This window comes from Sabethes cyaneus, chromosome 3 (assembly GCF_943734655.1).
Source record: "Sabethes cyaneus chromosome 3, idSabCyanKW18_F2, whole genome shotgun sequence".
Taxonomy (NCBI): domain Eukaryota; kingdom Metazoa; phylum Arthropoda; class Insecta; order Diptera; family Culicidae; genus Sabethes; species Sabethes cyaneus.
This window is the reverse complement of record NC_071355.1, coordinates 236,102,874-236,120,841: the sequence shown is the minus strand read 5'-3', so window position 1 is coordinate 236,120,841 and position 17,968 is coordinate 236,102,874. Positions and strand designations below refer to the sequence as shown.

Sequence of the window (17,968 nt, the reverse complement as noted above, 5' to 3'; positions counted from 1 at the left end):
CGTATCATATTTTCATGGATTTCAGAGCAGCATACGATACAGTTGAACGCGAACAGCTATGGCAGATAATGCACGAGTACGGTGCTAGGCAGATGCGAGCACCAGTGATATGGTAGTGGGTATTTCGGAGGCACTCTCGAGTCCTTTCGAATCACGCAGAGGGTTACGGCAAGGGGATGGACTGTATGTTATTCAATTTCGCTATTGAACGTATGATGCGACAAGCGGGCATCGAAACAAGAGGAACGATCTTCAGTAAGAGTAGCCAACTCCTAGCCTGCGCAGACGATCATTATTAGTAACCTTGGGACGGCAGAACAAACTACACTAGACTAAAAACTGAGCCTAGGAGGATAGGGTTACAAATCAATGCGTCGAAAAACAAATATATGGTAGGAAGAGGCTCCAGAGAAAGCAACATTTACTTCCCACGGACAGTGACTATTGACGGCGATGAACTGGAAATGGTGGTTGAGTTCGTATATTTGGGCTCTCTGGTCACCAGCGACAATATTACGAGTAAGGAGATACAACGACCGAGCCTACTTTTCCCTCCGCAAGACGCTTAGATCAAGGAACAAACGCCGCCGCACAAAGCCGATGCTATACAAAACGCTAATCAGACCGGTAGTCCAATACGGGTTTGAGACAGTAACTTTGCTTACGGCAGACATACGTGCACTTGCCGTATTTGGTAAGCTGTTTCGGACTATTTTTGCCGGAGTACAAACGGAAAGCGGAGAGCGGCGGAGGCGTATGAATCATGATCTACAGGCACTGCTTGGAGAGATTCCCATCGTACACCTGCCGAAACTTGGGAGATTAAAGTAGGTCGGCCACGTCGCAAAGATGCCGAACGATTGAATAGTGAAATCCGTTCTCTTTAAGAATCTCTGCGTCCATCTAGGAATAGAGGGGCCCGACATGCTAGATGGCTGGACCAGGCTGAAGCCGACGTGCGTGTGTCGAGACGCGCAACAAATTGGCGGTGAGTTGCCCATAAATTAGTTCAGGACCGAGTGCAATGGAAAGGAATTCTTGATACGGCAAGAGCCACCCCGGTTATCGGCTGAATAAGTAACCGTTATCATTAGCCGACAGATACCGCCTATGTCTTAGAATGAAGGGACGGAGGAATTTCTCCCTTTGCGCATTTGTATTTCCGACGATGATTTCCACATCGTATTTTCTATAGCACTATGGAATATGGAGGCCGAAATGCCGGACAACTACTGTACAAAGATGGTGTTCGCCTCAAATCCTGTAGGAACAAGACGACCAGGAGCGCAGCGAGCAAGATGGTTAGACCAGGTGGAGCGATATCTGGCGGAGAGTACTCGGTGTTCGAGTAATTGGAGAGCGGTAGCTCACAGCCGAGTTAATTATAGAAACTTTGTGGTTTCGCCTTGTGGACTTTGTCTTGCGACGGCAAGCCACTTAAATAAGTCAATAAGTTTTGTTTTCCAGCACTATGAAATCAATCCCATGTGCCGCCTTCTACCGTCACTGCAGTACCTGTAACAGGATCTGGTGAATAGAACCCCTTTTCTCCGGAATTCGGCCACCGATCTTCTTGAATAGTAGCAATCTCCACTCCTAGTCGATGTAGCTTTCGTGACGGTTTATGAAGGATTCGGACATTCCAGAGTGCGAGATTCAAATCGTTATCGAATTTTATCCCGATTAATCGGTTCTGTATTTTCATTTTCATTATTCGTGGTATGTAAGAAATTCGGTATACATACTACCTTCCGGGGTCGCAATATCAACATCCCCCTGAAGGGTCTGCATTTCATATTCAGCCGCTCGTTCGAAGAAAGACGCTGTTTGAGCCGCCCCTCACCTGGGGAACAGACACTCAAGTTCGCACCCCCTACCTTAGCTACTTCAGTATTTACTTGTATACAGCATTTCCGGGTATGACTACCAAACCGATCGTCATCAATTGGCTTAGATCTGCGTGGAGGTGCTAGGTAGGGGATTGAGAGAACCAGCCAGACTTCCAACTAACTCTCTCGATGTCATACCCAAGTACTGACAAGTCTAAAATAATTTAAAAGATGACTGCAATAGATCGCTTTATGTTAATTTAAAGATGTGGTTTTTCGGTCTCGGGTTTCTTACGAAACTTTTATTTGAAAACGGTTTGAAAACAATTATTTTCTTAGTCAAGTTTTGAGAAGCAAACAATAAAATTATGAATTTGTTTAAGGCCTGATAACTATAACCTTCCACGCACATCACAACCAGATTCGTAATGTGAAAGAGATATGAAGGCTTCTGAGGAAATTTTGGCCATGGTGAGGATGGTCCCGCAAAAAAAAAACGTTTGTTTGAAGAATAATGGCTTTATTTTTCTCAATAAAATTAATATTGCCACTAGCGTGCATGTGCAGATTGAGAAACGGGCAATATTGGGCAGAAACTAACGTTCAGATATACCTAACGCAAAGCTGAAAGCAGCAAAAGGCTTCTACTGTTACATAAGGCATGCTTTTACGATAACTCCTACTCCGTCGCTGGCTATCTATGCTCCACATCCATTGAAGAGGAAGCGATATTTCACTGTGTGACATCTTCGTGACATATCAATATTTCACATTCGTGTGTAGAAAAAAAACAGCTGTCGTAATGGTTGGAAATAGATAACAATAACAGCAACTACTACTACTTCTACTAATACAACCTCAACTATGCATAGCTAAAAATGGCAAAAGAAATCGAAAACTATTGTATAATTCTGCTGTTTGGACGAATGAAGCTTATGATGGTAAAACGTGTGTTTAGTCATTCCACCATCCAATTTTTCTTTGCCTTCCGGCGTAAACATGTGCCGAAAATCCAATCGATTAAATGTAGGGTATATCCCTTTTGGGTTGCCTCGCCGGATAGTTTCGTGCCACAACTAACCAATTGAATTTTAGTCGCTTGCAACAAAGTCTGCACGGTGGTTGGTTTCCTGCTCTATCTCTCTCTGAAGATCAAATGCATCGATTGTCATTGTGTAAGAAGATTGTCACTCACTTGCAACTGTATTACTCATAGTAGAAAAACACAGTTACTGCAGTTAGGATTTACGCGTGGGAAAATCTTCCCGGTAGTTGGCTTGATTGATGATCGGGCTCACCTTTTGACCGGATAGTGTTTTACCGTTTTTCTTCCGCTCTTACTGTCTTCATTCGCAGTGTGAACCTCCCACGCGTGACCGCTCAGCTGGAGAAACTGATGGGGACCAACGTGGTGCGGCTGACGGACCGGAAGTATATGCAGGATCTGCAGCGGCGCATCCAGGAAGATTACAATGTCACCCTCGAGAAGCGCATCCAGGAGCGGGAGGTAAGAATGTAGTAAAAACGGTTCAAATTGAGATCGGAAGGTTAGTGGTTTTTTGTGTTGCTTGTGAGTTTTGCACGTCATTTCCGTAGCATGATTAATTATGCAATACTAGAGACTAGAGAATATTCCTTTGTAATTTATTTGAATTTATAATCTAATAATAAATTAAAAAATTGGTACTTTTCCAATTAAGTTGTAAATGTGCTCGCTTCGGGTGACTTCTAAATAATTTCGGGTCAGTCAACAATCAACCGAAATTTAAATTATTCTATGATGAATTTTACATCCGCAAATACGTCAACCACAATTCACGAAATGTAAGCGACCTGGATCAACAGAATTGTCGCTTAATCAATCAAATCACCTCATCCTCGTTCGGTCGTTCGGTGGATTAGGCAAATAAACCAACGGATTGAGATTGCATTTCTGTGACGTCCTCTAGCTCTTCAAAGCAGCTCGGGAGTCAGTGGAGAACCGCCGTAGTCTATCGTAAACTAACGAGTTTGAAACCGAAAGCAATTCTTTTGGGGTGATTTTATTGATCCTGAGAGTGGGTGGGAGTTGACAGAACGAATCGCCAGAAGAACAGAACGGTCGCGAAATATTTAATGTACTTTTGGGAGCTCGATATTTATCCTCCCTCTCGTGTTTGGTTCGAGTACTTGCAACTGTTTTTTTTTTCTATTTCTATTCTATCGTCATCTGCCCTTGAGCTTTCGGTGCAGTTTATTATTCATGCTCGTTGTTGGGAATGTCGATGGATAAATATCAAACAATATTTCAAGGGAATGATAACTAAAGCTAGCTTATGGAAATATAACATTCACTATTCAATTCCCAAATCATAAAAATTGTTTTGCTTATCATACCTGTGCTTATCATGCCATTGGTAATAGTTTCACCTTTTCCTTTATGAGCAGCTCGTCTGGGGACTCGTATGACTTGACTCGTACTAGGTGATGGCTGAGAAATATGTGACAACCGCCTCAAGCCTTAAAGTTACATAGTCGCTTTGAGTGTTTCGTCACGTCACCAGTAATGTAGTTTTTTCGCAATATTTGATCTGACACCCTTGCGTTGAATATGAAGTCTTTTTACTGTGAAAATGAAGAAGACAGTAGTAATTGGGCAGTTCCGAATCAATTTGAAAGCAATGCATTGTGATCCTGATTTGTATCGAAGTTTCGCTCCAAACTCGGCCAATTTCTTTCATCAGTAATTGACGGGCTGTCATCATAAAACAACTTAAGCATGGAAAATCCATATTTGCTAGCAGTACGAAAACACTCTGCATTTCGGTACAGTAGCAATAGCAGGTTATCACAATCGAATAAAGAGGACACCGTCTTCTTTCGATTCAACGTGTCGGTTCGAACCGGTACGGTGGTTTACCACTAAATCTTCTGGCCCAGCTTTACTCGATGGACAATAAACGCAACTTTACTACTCAAACGTGCCCCAGCGTGTTGATACGATTATCAAGAAAATATCTTTTCTTTACGAGACTCACCCAGCCAGATGGCGGTGTGGCGCGTGTGTCTTCCACAGGCTGTCAAGTCTATGGCGGCAGGAAAGTGCACCTTTGTTGGCAAACGACGACGTGTGAACGAGTGTCGCTTTACTGCACGGATCACGTGCATGGAATCCAACATACCTACTGTGCTGAGCTGAGCGGCTTGGTCCTCGTAAATAGTAACTTGTACTTTTCCACAGTCAGCGGTTACATTTGAACGAGCTCTTAAACCAGGATATGTTGCCGGTCTGCCAGTATGGTGTTACTATTGTAGGTAGTGGTACTTTAAGTGAATCAGGGGTCTGGTTGACATGAGCGTAGTTAAGTGACAGTGGTACGTTCCCAGGAGATTTTCCAAAACTGTTTAAAGATTGTTGTAATAGTACTCAAATTAGAATGGAACATTATCTCGTAAAATTTTGGAAAGAAGGATTGTTAAAAACAATTATTCTGCAATCTTCAGCAAGTTTGATCATTTGAAGGATACTAAAAATGCTTTTAATAATTGTGTCTACCTGCACATACCTAAATACTGCATCTTAAACCTTCGACCTAGTTATACCGCACAAATATTGGATAATGTTGATGGTGAATGCCCAAAAATGCACGACCTGCAATCACCTGTAAATTCATAAAATAGGTTGTATTATTATCAATTATACATATGTTGACGTCGCGTCGTCGGTGTAGGCTCTACAGTTGACGCTAAAAAAGAATTCGTTGTTGGAAAATGCAGATAAAAGAGATCCTAGATTGCTCCCCTAAGGTACACTGCAAATGTTTCGGGAATATTCCAGAATGAAAAGTTTCAAAAAAGCAAAAAATAGGTATTCAGATAGGATCTAAATCAGAAATCAAAAGTCCAGAGACTCTTAATTTTTCTAACATACTCAACCACAACCAGTGTCGAGGCCAGAATTTTGCTTTGAAGGGGGCCAGGCGATGGGAGACAAGACATTATCTACAAAACCCATTAAACCCAATCCCTTTTGAAAAAGCATTTGCAAATGCAATTACAGGACTTTCAATTTTACATTGCGATGCTTTTTCCATGCTTCTTCGTTTGTACCTCGAAGTGCGACACTGATTTAGCAAACATATTTGTTAATTTGTTGTTCGAAAGGGAGAAAATGTCTAATGCGAAGAATGGCTAATTGGGTGAACTGGAAAATTTCGATATACAACAAAAATATCGCGTTGTGCAATGGAAGGTTAGGCTCGCACCCACGCTCTTTCGGTTGGTACTCGAATGTTTTACTCACTAAACTACTGCCGCCCGTGATATTGGGTAGTCTAATGCCTAATTTTGTTTTATTCTCCCTATTTTCTCATTCCTCGTATGCGCACCACACACTTCCTATGCGACACTATTATTTCTGTATGATTGCTCTTTTTTCTACCGCCGAGAAGATAAACTGTTATCTACTCGGTCAGTGCGATAGAAACAAGCAGTGCGTTGCCGATTGTCGCTGCGGCAAATTAACTGTTACACTATGACTGCCAAAGACATTTTTGTTGTATAGCAGCTTATCATATGCTTGTTATATCGGCTGGCATTGGCAAAATTGTTGTGCAGCTTAATTTATTGTGTGGTAGTTATAAATCACAAATGAGCATATAAGTTATTTGGATCAAAAAATGGCATGAAGCAGGACCAAGTTTATTTTGACGTCACCAAAATAAGTGGCTTGCACAGTTGCGCGTAGATTCTACATGATTGCATCGACAGAAATTTTTCAAAGGGCCTAAATGCCACTGCTGTACGGTTGATTCCGATAGTACCGACGTCATCCACAAATCCAAGAAACATGTGAAATTTCGTGAAGATAAACTCGTTCCCTTTTATATTTGCTTTTCGTATTCCACCTTTCAAAACAGTGTTGAATAGCAGGTTACAACGTGCATCCCCTTGCTTCACTCTATTCATAGTTATGGAAGCGACTGAGGTTTCACTCGCTCTTCTGGCGTATGATTTAGCTCACCCAGTGTCACACAAATCAGCTTAACTGTTTTTTTTTTCGGAAAACCACGTTCTAGTATTATCTGCTACAGCTCATTTCGTTTGACTGAATCATACGCCCACTGGAAAAAGTGGTTTCGTTTAGCCGCTCGCATCCCATTTTGAGACGTTCAGCCGGGATTCCGCCTTCCTAGCAGGCTTATCGTTTTTAGATCTCTAATTACCTTCTTAACCTTCTCCTGTATTGAAGCGTCCACAATTTGGTTATCGCTCACATCACTGGTATCTCGAAATCCTGAAGATGGTTCTTTCAGGTGAAACTGGAAAAAAGTTTGTGGTTGAGGTTAATCCCTGAGCTGATCGCCCAAATGATACAGCAGTCTGGCGCAATTACCAGCACATGCAATACAATTTACTGGTATCTGGTTAGGTGCACCTGGCGAAAACGGTCGGATGTCCTAGCACAATCCTCCCATATTATTGACTTTTTTTCTAAGACGAAACACAAGTTTTCGGGTCTTTCACACGCTTTATTGTGTCTTTCTGGACCCGCAGGATTCTCTGCCTGGGGATTTTACCGAGGTTCGTCTAATTTTTGTTCATTTCCACTGAACATATTACTCTTCTTCTGTGTCTCTCTTTTCAATATCACAGTCTCCGTTGACAATCAGCGATGGCCTCTACATATTTGCATCCTAACATACTGAATGCGGTGAAAAGGAAAAACTACTGTCATGTTATTCATCATGAATGGCACTTTCACAAACCAATGCAGCTTTAAAAATCTTAATTCATCATACTGAATAAATCCAACTTTTTGACAACGATCGTACAAAACCACTTTATTTACCACCCAAGTAACAATTCCAAGTTTTATTACGCTCGTATAGTGATTTTCATGACCAATGTCATAAAACCGCTAATAAAGCTTCACCAGAATTTTCTGATGACTGCTATAGAACTGCTTTCTGACCAAGTGGCCCCCTCCTCAGAATGTTTTCATAACGTTCACAAAAATCAGGTTATAAGCTCAAGTAGTCGTATCATGCTCTGCTGACAGCAGCATTAAAACCGGTTAGGCTGTCGCTGCTTGACAATCATCGCCATAATTTAATAGCGACCATAATAAAATATCCCATAGGATATTTAATAAATTTGAAGCAATTCCGTTGGTTTGCAGCATTGTGTGCATTTAATTTTATCGTGCATATTGATATGATGGGTGAATAAAATCAACGCGCCACTGAAATTTTGCAAATTTCGAAAACTGGTTGTTTTAACAAAATAAATATATTCAGTTAGTCAATCTCAATTTCTGGTAAGATAATTTTAGTTGCTTCCTCTGACAAGAAAACCGATTGATAATAACTTTCTTTCTGCAAAACGCTTTGCTTTGCATTTTTACTTTACTTTGAATTTTTATTTGCGAGCTAAAACAAAATACTAGAGTGTGGCAATATGGCCTCGTATAAAAAATGATTTTGGTGTTTAACTTTAATATTCTTCATAATAGTAGCAAAAAACTGTTTGGTCAGGGGGTAACCGTTTGAATAGCTCGATAAAACTAACAGATTTATTGCGGTTTGACAAGCAACCGCGATTAGATCAATTGGTGCACCATTTTGTATTGCTACGCCACACTTATGGTGAGTTCATAAGAGACGTGTTGCAGCCAACAAGTTTTAACGTGGTAATATAAACAACCACAATGAATTTGCTTTATTAACAGTTTTATTATGGTTTTCTAGCTAGCTAGAAGTGTGTTTGGACTCAATATCACAATAAAATCGTAGGTCGTAATGAATGTCGCAAAAAAACCTTTATAAAATTCAAGTAAAACTAAGTGGCTTTAGAATTGTTACTTGGCCAATACGTATCAAGTCATTTCATTAATCTACGTTCTTACCGATCCATATTTTTTCATTCAACTATGGTCGAACCGAATCAAATAATTTATTCAACAACGATCGTACCTAACCAGTACCGTGGTAATCGACGGGGATGAGTTCGAGGTAGTCGGCGAGTTCGCATACCTTGGCTCACTGGCAACAGAGGACAACAACACCAGCCGTGAGATTAAAAGACGTATTATCAGCGGAAGTCGGGCCTACTACGGACTCCACAAACACTTGCGGTCGAACAATTTGAGCCCCCGTACAAAGTGCATACTGTACAAAACGCTAATTAGACCGGTTGTCCTCTACGGGCACGAAACGTGGACACTGCTAGAAGAGGACCTACGAGCACTCGGAGTTTTCGAACGGCGGGTGCTAAGAACCATCTTTGGCGGAGTGCAAGAGAACGGTGTATGGAGGCGAACAATGAACCACGAGCTCGCGCGTCTCTACGGCGAACCAAGCATTCAGAAAGTGGTTAAAACTGGACGGATCTGCCCAACATGATATGATGCTAGAATGCCGGACAACTATCCTGCAAAAATGGTTTTCGCATCAAATCCGGTAGGAACAAGACGAAGAGGGGCACAGCGAGCGAGGTGGCAAAACCAGGTGGAGGGAGATCTGGCGAGCACTGGGTGCCGCGGAACTGGAGATCAGTTGCCATGAACCGAAACAGATGGCGAAATTATACTGCGCAGGCCTTGTCATAAGACGTTAGGCCAATTAGGTAGTAAGTAAGTAGTACCTAACCATTTCATCCATCTATGGTCACAACGGACCAACCATATACTTTACTAAACAATGATTTGGCTTTAGTTATCGCGCTTTTATGTACATTTGTTTGAATTGATAAATTTAAATTGAATTTTCGATCGGTGAAATATTAAACTTTGTTGATTACGTTTCGGTTTGCTGCTTACATTTTATTCGGCCATCATCAGGTATTTACTTTATTTCACAATAACTGTACCGAAACATTTCATTTATCTAAGGTCGAACCGGACCATCTAATTCTATGTCATACCGAATCATTTGGCTTGCTCATCCTTAAGAAAAATTAAGTTGAAATCCATTTATGCCGCTGTGATAAGAGCATAAGAGAGGGCACGCAAATTGGATCTCTCATTTGCACATTGAATCTTTTTACACATTGATTGAGATTTTTTTCACCAATGGTCGTATCGAACCACATACTTCATTGAACAATGATCATACCGAATCATTTTACTTATCAATGGTCGTACGGAGCCGTTTCATCAATCTATGGTCATACCGAACCATACATGTACTTCACCAATAATGATTATACCAAATGATTTCTATTAATGACCATACATAAATATTTTGGTTATCATGGGTGGGTAAATGGGTCGTACGAAACCATTTCCTTTAATTTAGCTATGGTTGCATCGGATCGTTCGTTTTATATTCCGATTTCGGAGTATCTGAGTTTCCCTTTTTCAATTATGTTGGCCATGCTGACCAAGTCTTTCTTCGAAAGGACCGAAAAAAACATTAAAGAAAGCAGAGTAATAAATAAGTATTATAAAAACATACTCTACAAGTTCAATCATTTATGTACAAACATGGATAAAATATCTTTTCTATAATATACCAAACAAATAACCCTTCGAAACAAGTAATAATATTTTATTCTATAAAGGACTAATATTTTCAATAAAATACGGATTACAAGCCTGACCCTTGCAAAGTAAATTGTGACCAGCAGTTAGGTCGTTGAACGCGGTCGGAATCTAGACGATGCCGATGATTGCCGCTGTGATGATGCACTGAACTATTCATATCGGTTCTTGCGACAAGACATGTTCTGTTGCTGCAACATTTACCAAGAAAACAAAAGAAAGTTTGTTTCAACTGCTGCAATTTTTGAAAAAAAAAACTTCTTTTGTCGGTCTCTATTTTTGTAAAATTTGGGTTTGCATCAACAAAGTCGAGTAACGAATCACAAAAGTAAACAATAAAAAACTTTCAGGCTGAAATAAAATTTGGGCACCAGAGGGTTGAAATATGAGGCAATTAGTGACGTTTAAAAATCTTTGAAGGTGGCGGTGTTTGAACGTGGTGTTATCCGCGCGGTTTAATCCCATCAATATGATATTTGAAGTGAAAAATAGGCAGAAAAGAGCTCTTAATGCGGTAAAAGCTCTTCACTTTGCATTTCAAAACACTTAATCTTAGCTAGTTTTGTTCACACTAATTAACAAATATATAGCACGTGGTGACAGTTATTAATTTTTCTAGCAGCCAGAAACAATATCAGATCACCAGTGTACATAAGTCTGCAAGATATCCAACATCGGAGCGACCTCGTTGGAAAACATTGAATAAAACCAATGGGTCCGTATTGCTACCTTGCGGCACACCTGAGATATTAGTAAATTAACGTAAATACGTCAATTAATAAATTAACGTAGAGATACAGGAACCAAGCTTTACAGCTTAGCCATAGGATTGATTGTTGAGAAATTTGGTTGAAGTCTGCTTCCTAGTTCGTGTAAATTGCATAAATGTACTTCTTGTTTTTGCGACATAAAATAAAATCTATTAAATTCGTAAAAAGCGATCGGGAATGAAGCCATGCTGAGTTCACGAAATATTACTTTTTGGAGGGATCGAATCAGTTCCTTATTTTCTGATAACGCATATTTCATATACTAGGAACCTCCGGCCCAGGCTGGTGACTGGAGCACGTGCCCCACCTTCTTTGTAAAATTTAACGTGAAACGACATAACCTGCGTAGCTCAGAAGTTCGCCGTTTTCAATTTGATCGGCTAATTTTGATTGCACAAAAATAGTTACCATTTCAAGTAAGTTTTCAAGTCCAGTTTAAAATCAATTTCAAGTTTAGTTTCAAGTCTAATTTAATCTCAGTTTCAAGTCCATAGTAAACCTTAAGCGAGTGCCCTAACTTCTGTTTTTGTCCGGGCACGCTAGTATCTAGAACATAAAATAACTACTACCAAACATTCGGGAATATACTTTTTTGGTACTATTTGTTAAAAGTAATCCTCAAAAAATGACCAACGACTCGATACGTTTTAATTTTATCACTACGATGTCAAAATAGTGTCTCATTTCAGTTGAAATTTCAACTTATTATGTCTAAAGTTACAGTTTTATTTCGTTTTTTTGTGTTATAGTTCTCAAAATGTTGATCTTTTATATAAACTCTTGAACTCTTGATCGAAACAAATTTATTTAATTTATCTCTATTTTGTATCAGTTTAATTTTAGGTTTTCTTATGTCAGTGTAATTATTTGTAACAATTTTGTATAATTCAATTCAAAAAGCTCAATTTGTATTGAGGTAAATTTGACTACGATAGCATCTCAGGGTTAGCCAATACAACCCACAAAAGCACATCCCAGGTGTGAAATTCCTGACTGCGAGACTGCAAGCACTGCTCATAGTAGCTTACCACTGAACATTGCTGGGGTGATAACCATCCAAATGACATTTTCCACAACTCTCAGCCAGCCCACCTGTTGCTGTTTTTACTACCTACCTGCTTGTGGTCGTTCTCCAAATGGTGTAAAGATTTATCATTCGTGGTAGGTGCAAGGGTAGTTCTGCGTTCGTGATGTAATAATTGTAATAAACTTCCGACATGGCATTTTGGGCCATTGGAGCTTCATGCAGGCAGGAATTCCTTATGGATTTGTTACATTGAAATTTTATTTAATTTATGTTATTGGGTCAAATTAGTAGGTAATCAACATCTCGCCTGTGTGACATTTCCGGTCTGTGAATTGTTCCTTCCCTAACCTTGTGTGTGTCTTGACTTGACAGACAGACTGTAGTCCGGACTCACTGGTTCGGGTCGGTCATAGAGCGACATAGAAACACACAAAGGTGACAAAGAATAATCTTTTGGTGTTTGACTTACTTACACCGAAGACGAGGAAACCTCGTTTGCAGCCAGACGACATCCACCCACTGCGATGCTTGCACATGTCGGTTCGTACGGGAATAGTCCACCTGTGGTCGATGTAGTTTCCATCTTTCTTGTCGTATTGTGACTTTCAGCTATTTCGTAGACTGGCTCATGCCTGCTGTGAATGTTTCCCATTGGGCGAACCGTTTATCATTCACACAAATCACCCTAACTGTTGACTGTTCCTGGCTGTTCGTGTGCTTTCCTTGCGCTCTGTAGCCGCTTCAGCTTCACATGATACACATCCGGCTAGTACGCCCTCAGGCATAAGCTAGAGTAATGGTGATTGCGTTTCATTTGTTTAACGTTTGCCCACTATCATTTACACAGAATTTTATACCTATGTTTATTCATTATAATCTCATACATTTGTTTTCACTTTCATATTGTTGCACCATACCATTATCATCGGTACGCCATATGGCATTCATCATATTGTCATCGATCTGCCTATCGGCAATTGCACTGCACTGGCTTCTTGCTGCACTGAATCACCCAATGTGTACCACCGGTAAATGCACAAAATTTCCACCCGCTGATCACCGCCGATGCTGATTAGTATGAAGAGCTCGAGCGCCAAAAATATCTCATCCTGAATGGGAAATATAGTCTGTACAACTGTCCCCGTCGGCTGATTCCATTGCACAGTGTAGTTTTGGTAAGGGGCTTATTTTACTTTTAGGCTTTTGTAGCTTTTGTTCGGTATTGGCTAATGATTAATTTTTTTCTACCAACCAAGGCCAAAGAACTGGACAGAGAACGCAACCTAATCCTTTCGGGTGCTGGCGACTCCATTCCCGAAGAATTAAGTAGTGCAGTTTTTAACGTCAACAAGAAGACAAACCAACAAATTTGTAGCAAACGTGAAAAGGTTTCATATTAGCTAAACTTAATTCTATGATTTGCTGATCGACATTCACATTGTTTCACAGCTCAAAACCATCCGGGAGAAAAATGCCGAACGGCTGATCAAGCAGGGGCTTCGCTGGGAGCGTGAACGGTTGCAAATGGAGGACTACAACCGCCAGCAAGAGATCGAACGTCGTTCACGACGGGAGGAGCTGCTCGAGAAGGAAAAGCTATACATGATCGAAGACGATGAAAGGGCTCTGAACTTGCTACGGTTAAAAACTAAAAAGGGACCCTGTCGTGATATGGATTTAAGAGCTTTGCTCATGCAGCAACGGATAGAGTTGGGCCAGAAGATTCAAAAACGAGATTTCGATACGAATGACGAAAAACGAATGGAGTCCGATCGGAGCAAGGAAAAGAAGAAAAGGCGTCATAAGAGAAAACCGAAGAAGTCGGTGGACGCCGTGGAGGGACAGCTTGCTTCACCGGAGGAAGGTTACATTTCGATGAATCAGGGTGAAATTCCTAGTGATCTGGAATCATCGGTTATGATCAAAATTGATAAGGATAGTAAAGATTCCGGGGATGAATCGGATGCGTTGGATGATGTAAGTACAACGGAAACAGCGGAGGGTGTGGGAGGTTCGGAAGCAGAGGATGCCGAAGCAGCCGAAGCCGAAGCAATGAAGGAAGAGATGAATAAGGTGCTGGAGAAGAAGAAAGTTAAGGCACGGAACGAGGATCCGAAGATCACCCGATTGAAGGAAGCGGATGTAAATGAGCGTTTGATAAGCTGTTGGATACAAGATTTCTAATTATATTTTTTTTTTCGTTTCAGACTGTTGACGACATCTACAATATTGCCGATGAAATTATAGTGCTCGAGAAGAAGAAGGTTAAGAAAGGATTTAAATAAATTACGCGAAGATAGCATCTATCAAGTTGAAACTACAAAAATAGATTGTTGTACGCGACGCCTGTGGCGGTTAAATTATGATGTGATAAAATTAGTAGAATATGATCGATGTATTAACTATGTATTGTTGCAGAAGTTCTGAACTAGTGACCATCACGTTGGTAATGTTGAACCTAAAAATAATTTGAAAACGAAGAAATACTGTAAAACAGAACTTTGAGTTACGTAGAAGACGGAAAATAAAATATCGGGAGAATACCGTAGACTTCTATATATTCAATAATATAAATTGACTAAAATTGCAACTGGAATATAGTGAAGATCTTTCTTTCAACAGCGCCGATAATCGCAACAACATCGATTAGAAACGACTTGTAAAAATCTGAAAGGTCAGGTCGAGAAAAATGAAAATTGGCAAATTTAAAAAATTTAAAGAACTGACCACGAGCACTGCAGACATCAACAATACAATGGCGGATAATAAAAATATGGTAAGTTTAAAGTAATTTGGTATTCAAAAACGTGGCAAATAAGAAATATAATATTTTTAAAAAATATTGACGAATTCAATTTTTTGTGCGGTTTTTTGCATTTTTTAACTTACATTTCACCTGCTACCCGCGGTTTGAAAAAAAAAGCAACGACCAGAAATATATTTAGGAAAAATGGAAGTAAATATTACCAATCCGATTTTTTCATTTAACGGTTAGTAAGCGGCTTGGAATTTAAAAAGGGTATTACCTTATATGCGTACACTACCCTCACTGCAGCCTCCCAAAGTCCGCCGAATTTGGGAGCGCGTGAAACAATTCGATGAAATTGATTCTATTACCAGAATCAGAGTAAATGTAACGAGGTAATCTTCTTATAGAATCAAACCTTCTTAAAGTGAAAATAAAAGTGGCAGTGGATGTTCAACAAAGTCGTTCTGGTATGATCTAATAATTGTGCGCGAATTAATCTCTCATCATCATCAATATACGGATTGAGGGATTTCAGACTTTGCACTTCGGTGGTTTAACACAGGTTTTCCTGTTTTCAATTATTTAAACTCTTGAGAAAACACTTCCGATTTCAAAACGTTAAAAGATCTATTTTGACTCTTTTCACTTTTTAAACTATTTTTAAATTTTGAAATGAATAAAATGAATTGGTATGAAATGGATAAAGTTACTTGGAAAGAGCGTCAAATATAGCTCTGGCTCTCTCAAGCCCCTACTTAGAGCTTCCTCGAAGATCTAAGCCAATGATGACGATCGATGGCAGTAACTGAAAATGCTTCATGTACTGGATCAGCTAAGCTAGGAAGTGCAAACCTCTGCGCCTATTCCCCAGGTGAGGGGCGGCTCAAACAACATCTGTCTCGGAGCGAGCGCGTGAATACAGAGCGCTGTATCCCGCAAGCTACATCTAAGATGGCAGACCCATCAGCGGAATGTATTTTTCCACTACAGCCTAATCAACATATACGCATCGATAAATGATAAATCCGATGATGCTAAGGACGAGATCTACTATAGACTCGAGAAGGATCTATGGAGTGTGCGCAAAACATGACGTGAAAATCATTATGGAAGTTGAAAATGCTCAGATCGGGAGGCAGACTTGGAGGCACTTGGCTAATACTTGGACTTGGAAGATCAGCAGAAACAAGATAAGCATTGTGAGTGATGGCCAAACTGTGGAGCCACCAACACAGGAGGAGGTTAAGAAGGCAATCAGTGAGCTGAAAAGCGGTAAGGCTAGACTAGGAAGGACGGTATCCGGGGTGAGCTTCCAAAAAACGGGGAGGGAGCGACTGTACGCAGCAATCCACCGAATCATTGTCAGGATTTAGGAGGAAGAACAAATGCCGGAGGAGTGGTTGGACGACATGTACTCGAGTGAAGAACTATCGAGGCAATGTAATGTTCAATTCAGACTATAAAGTGCTTTCCCGTATCCTGTTCTGTCGACGGACACCGTCAACGGAATCCTTCGTCGGTGACTACCAAGCTGGTTTTCCTGAGGGTCGCTCCGCGACGGATCAGACATTTACCCGACGTCAGTTACTAGACAAGTTACGGGAGTACAACTTGCAGACTCATCAACTTTTTGTGGACTTTAAAGCGGTGTATGATTCAGTCAAACTAAATGAGCGGTGGCAAATCATACTAGAGTATGATTTTCCGACGAAACTAATTACGCAGCTGTTCCGAAGGTTACAAATTCATACGAAACTGCTGCTCTGTAGAACACTACTCTTTCCAGTGGCCCTCTACGGGCATGAATCATGGAAGGTAGTACAATACAGCAGACTGCCAGGCTGCAGAATGCCCGACAAAAGAGTAGCCAAAACTAATTTCAGCAGAGAACCAGGAAGAAGCCGTAAACTTCGGGGCAGACCCCGCACCCGATGGATGTGCGCTGTCGGGGACGACGCACGGTCAGCTGATGTTCGAGAGGATTGAAGAACGGCAGCACAGGACCGACAGTACTAGAAGACTATAATTCGTTCGGCGCAAGATCGATGACAGACCGTCACCAAAAAGTATAGTAACACTTGAGTTACTCTTTCGATTGTTTATTTAAATACCATTTGATTCTTGATTTGTTTGGCTTTTATTTCTTTTGAATCTATTTACTCTATCGATTTCTCGACTCTTTTATACTTTTCGTTTGAAAAATGAATAAGTATTACTTCTGCATATTTTGGTTCTATTTACTTCTTTATTCTTTTTTTATATTTTACGTAGACCAATGATTCTTCGAGCTCTTATTAACTTCTCAGCGCCACCTTTTTACCAATTCTGTTAAGTAATTTTTGACTTTTTCTAACACTTTTGAATTATTTTATTCAGTTGACTTTATGACTCTTTTTTTGATTCTCTTTGATTCGTTTCCGTTTCTTGTTTAGCTATTTCTAACCCAATTTTTTATCTCTTTTAGCTCACTGTTGATCATATTTACAATTCTTCTAATTCATTTTCAATTTCTTTATTTCTGAATCTCTTTATCTGAATCTCCTTCGAATTTTTTCAGCACGTTTCGATACATGTTTGACACCTCTTTAAATCTTTTTGATTCTATTTTGACAATTGGTTTTATTTTAACTCTTTTGTAATCACTTTTTGATCATAATCTTACTGTTTTGATTCTGTTTATACTCGTTTTTGAATTCTGTATTTTGTATTTTTTCTACGTTTTATGATATTTTGTTTAAATTTTTTTTTCTAATTTTATTTTACTCATGATTTACAGACTTTACTCGAATCTTCTTTGGAGTTCTTTTATTCTTTCCCGACTGCTGTTCGACTTTGTTGACTTCTTTTTGACTCTTATTGATATTATTTAACTCTTCTAGTACTTTTTTGACACATCCCTTAATAATTTGTTCACTTTCTTTGAATTCGTTAACGTTCGTTTGAATTCCTTTTTGATTTTTGTTGGAATCTTTTGGGTATTTTTGACATATTTTTAATCATTTGCTGTTTAATTTGGAGAAATTTGGACTGTCTTTTGACTCTTTTATAATTTGTTTAACCCTTTTTGGTTCG

General features: G+C 39.9%; 1 protein-coding gene across 1 annotated transcript in view; it reads left to right on the top strand.

Annotated features, from left to right (window-relative positions):
- Nucleotides 1-14,677, top strand: part of LOC128742247 (trichohyalin) — a 65,790-nt gene extending 51,113 nt beyond the window's left edge. The window contains exons 3-6 of the mRNA XM_053838542.1: nt 3,186-3,336; nt 13,404-13,535; nt 13,597-14,289; nt 14,355-14,677. Of these exons, the coding sequence (XP_053694517.1) occupies nt 3,186-3,336; nt 13,404-13,535; nt 13,597-14,289; nt 14,355-14,432 (1,054 nt within the window). The 3' untranslated portion in view covers nt 14,433-14,677. The remainder of the gene's footprint in view (nt 1-3,185; nt 3,337-13,403; nt 13,536-13,596; nt 14,290-14,354) is intronic.
- Nucleotides 14,678-17,968: the final 3,291 nt, after the last annotated feature.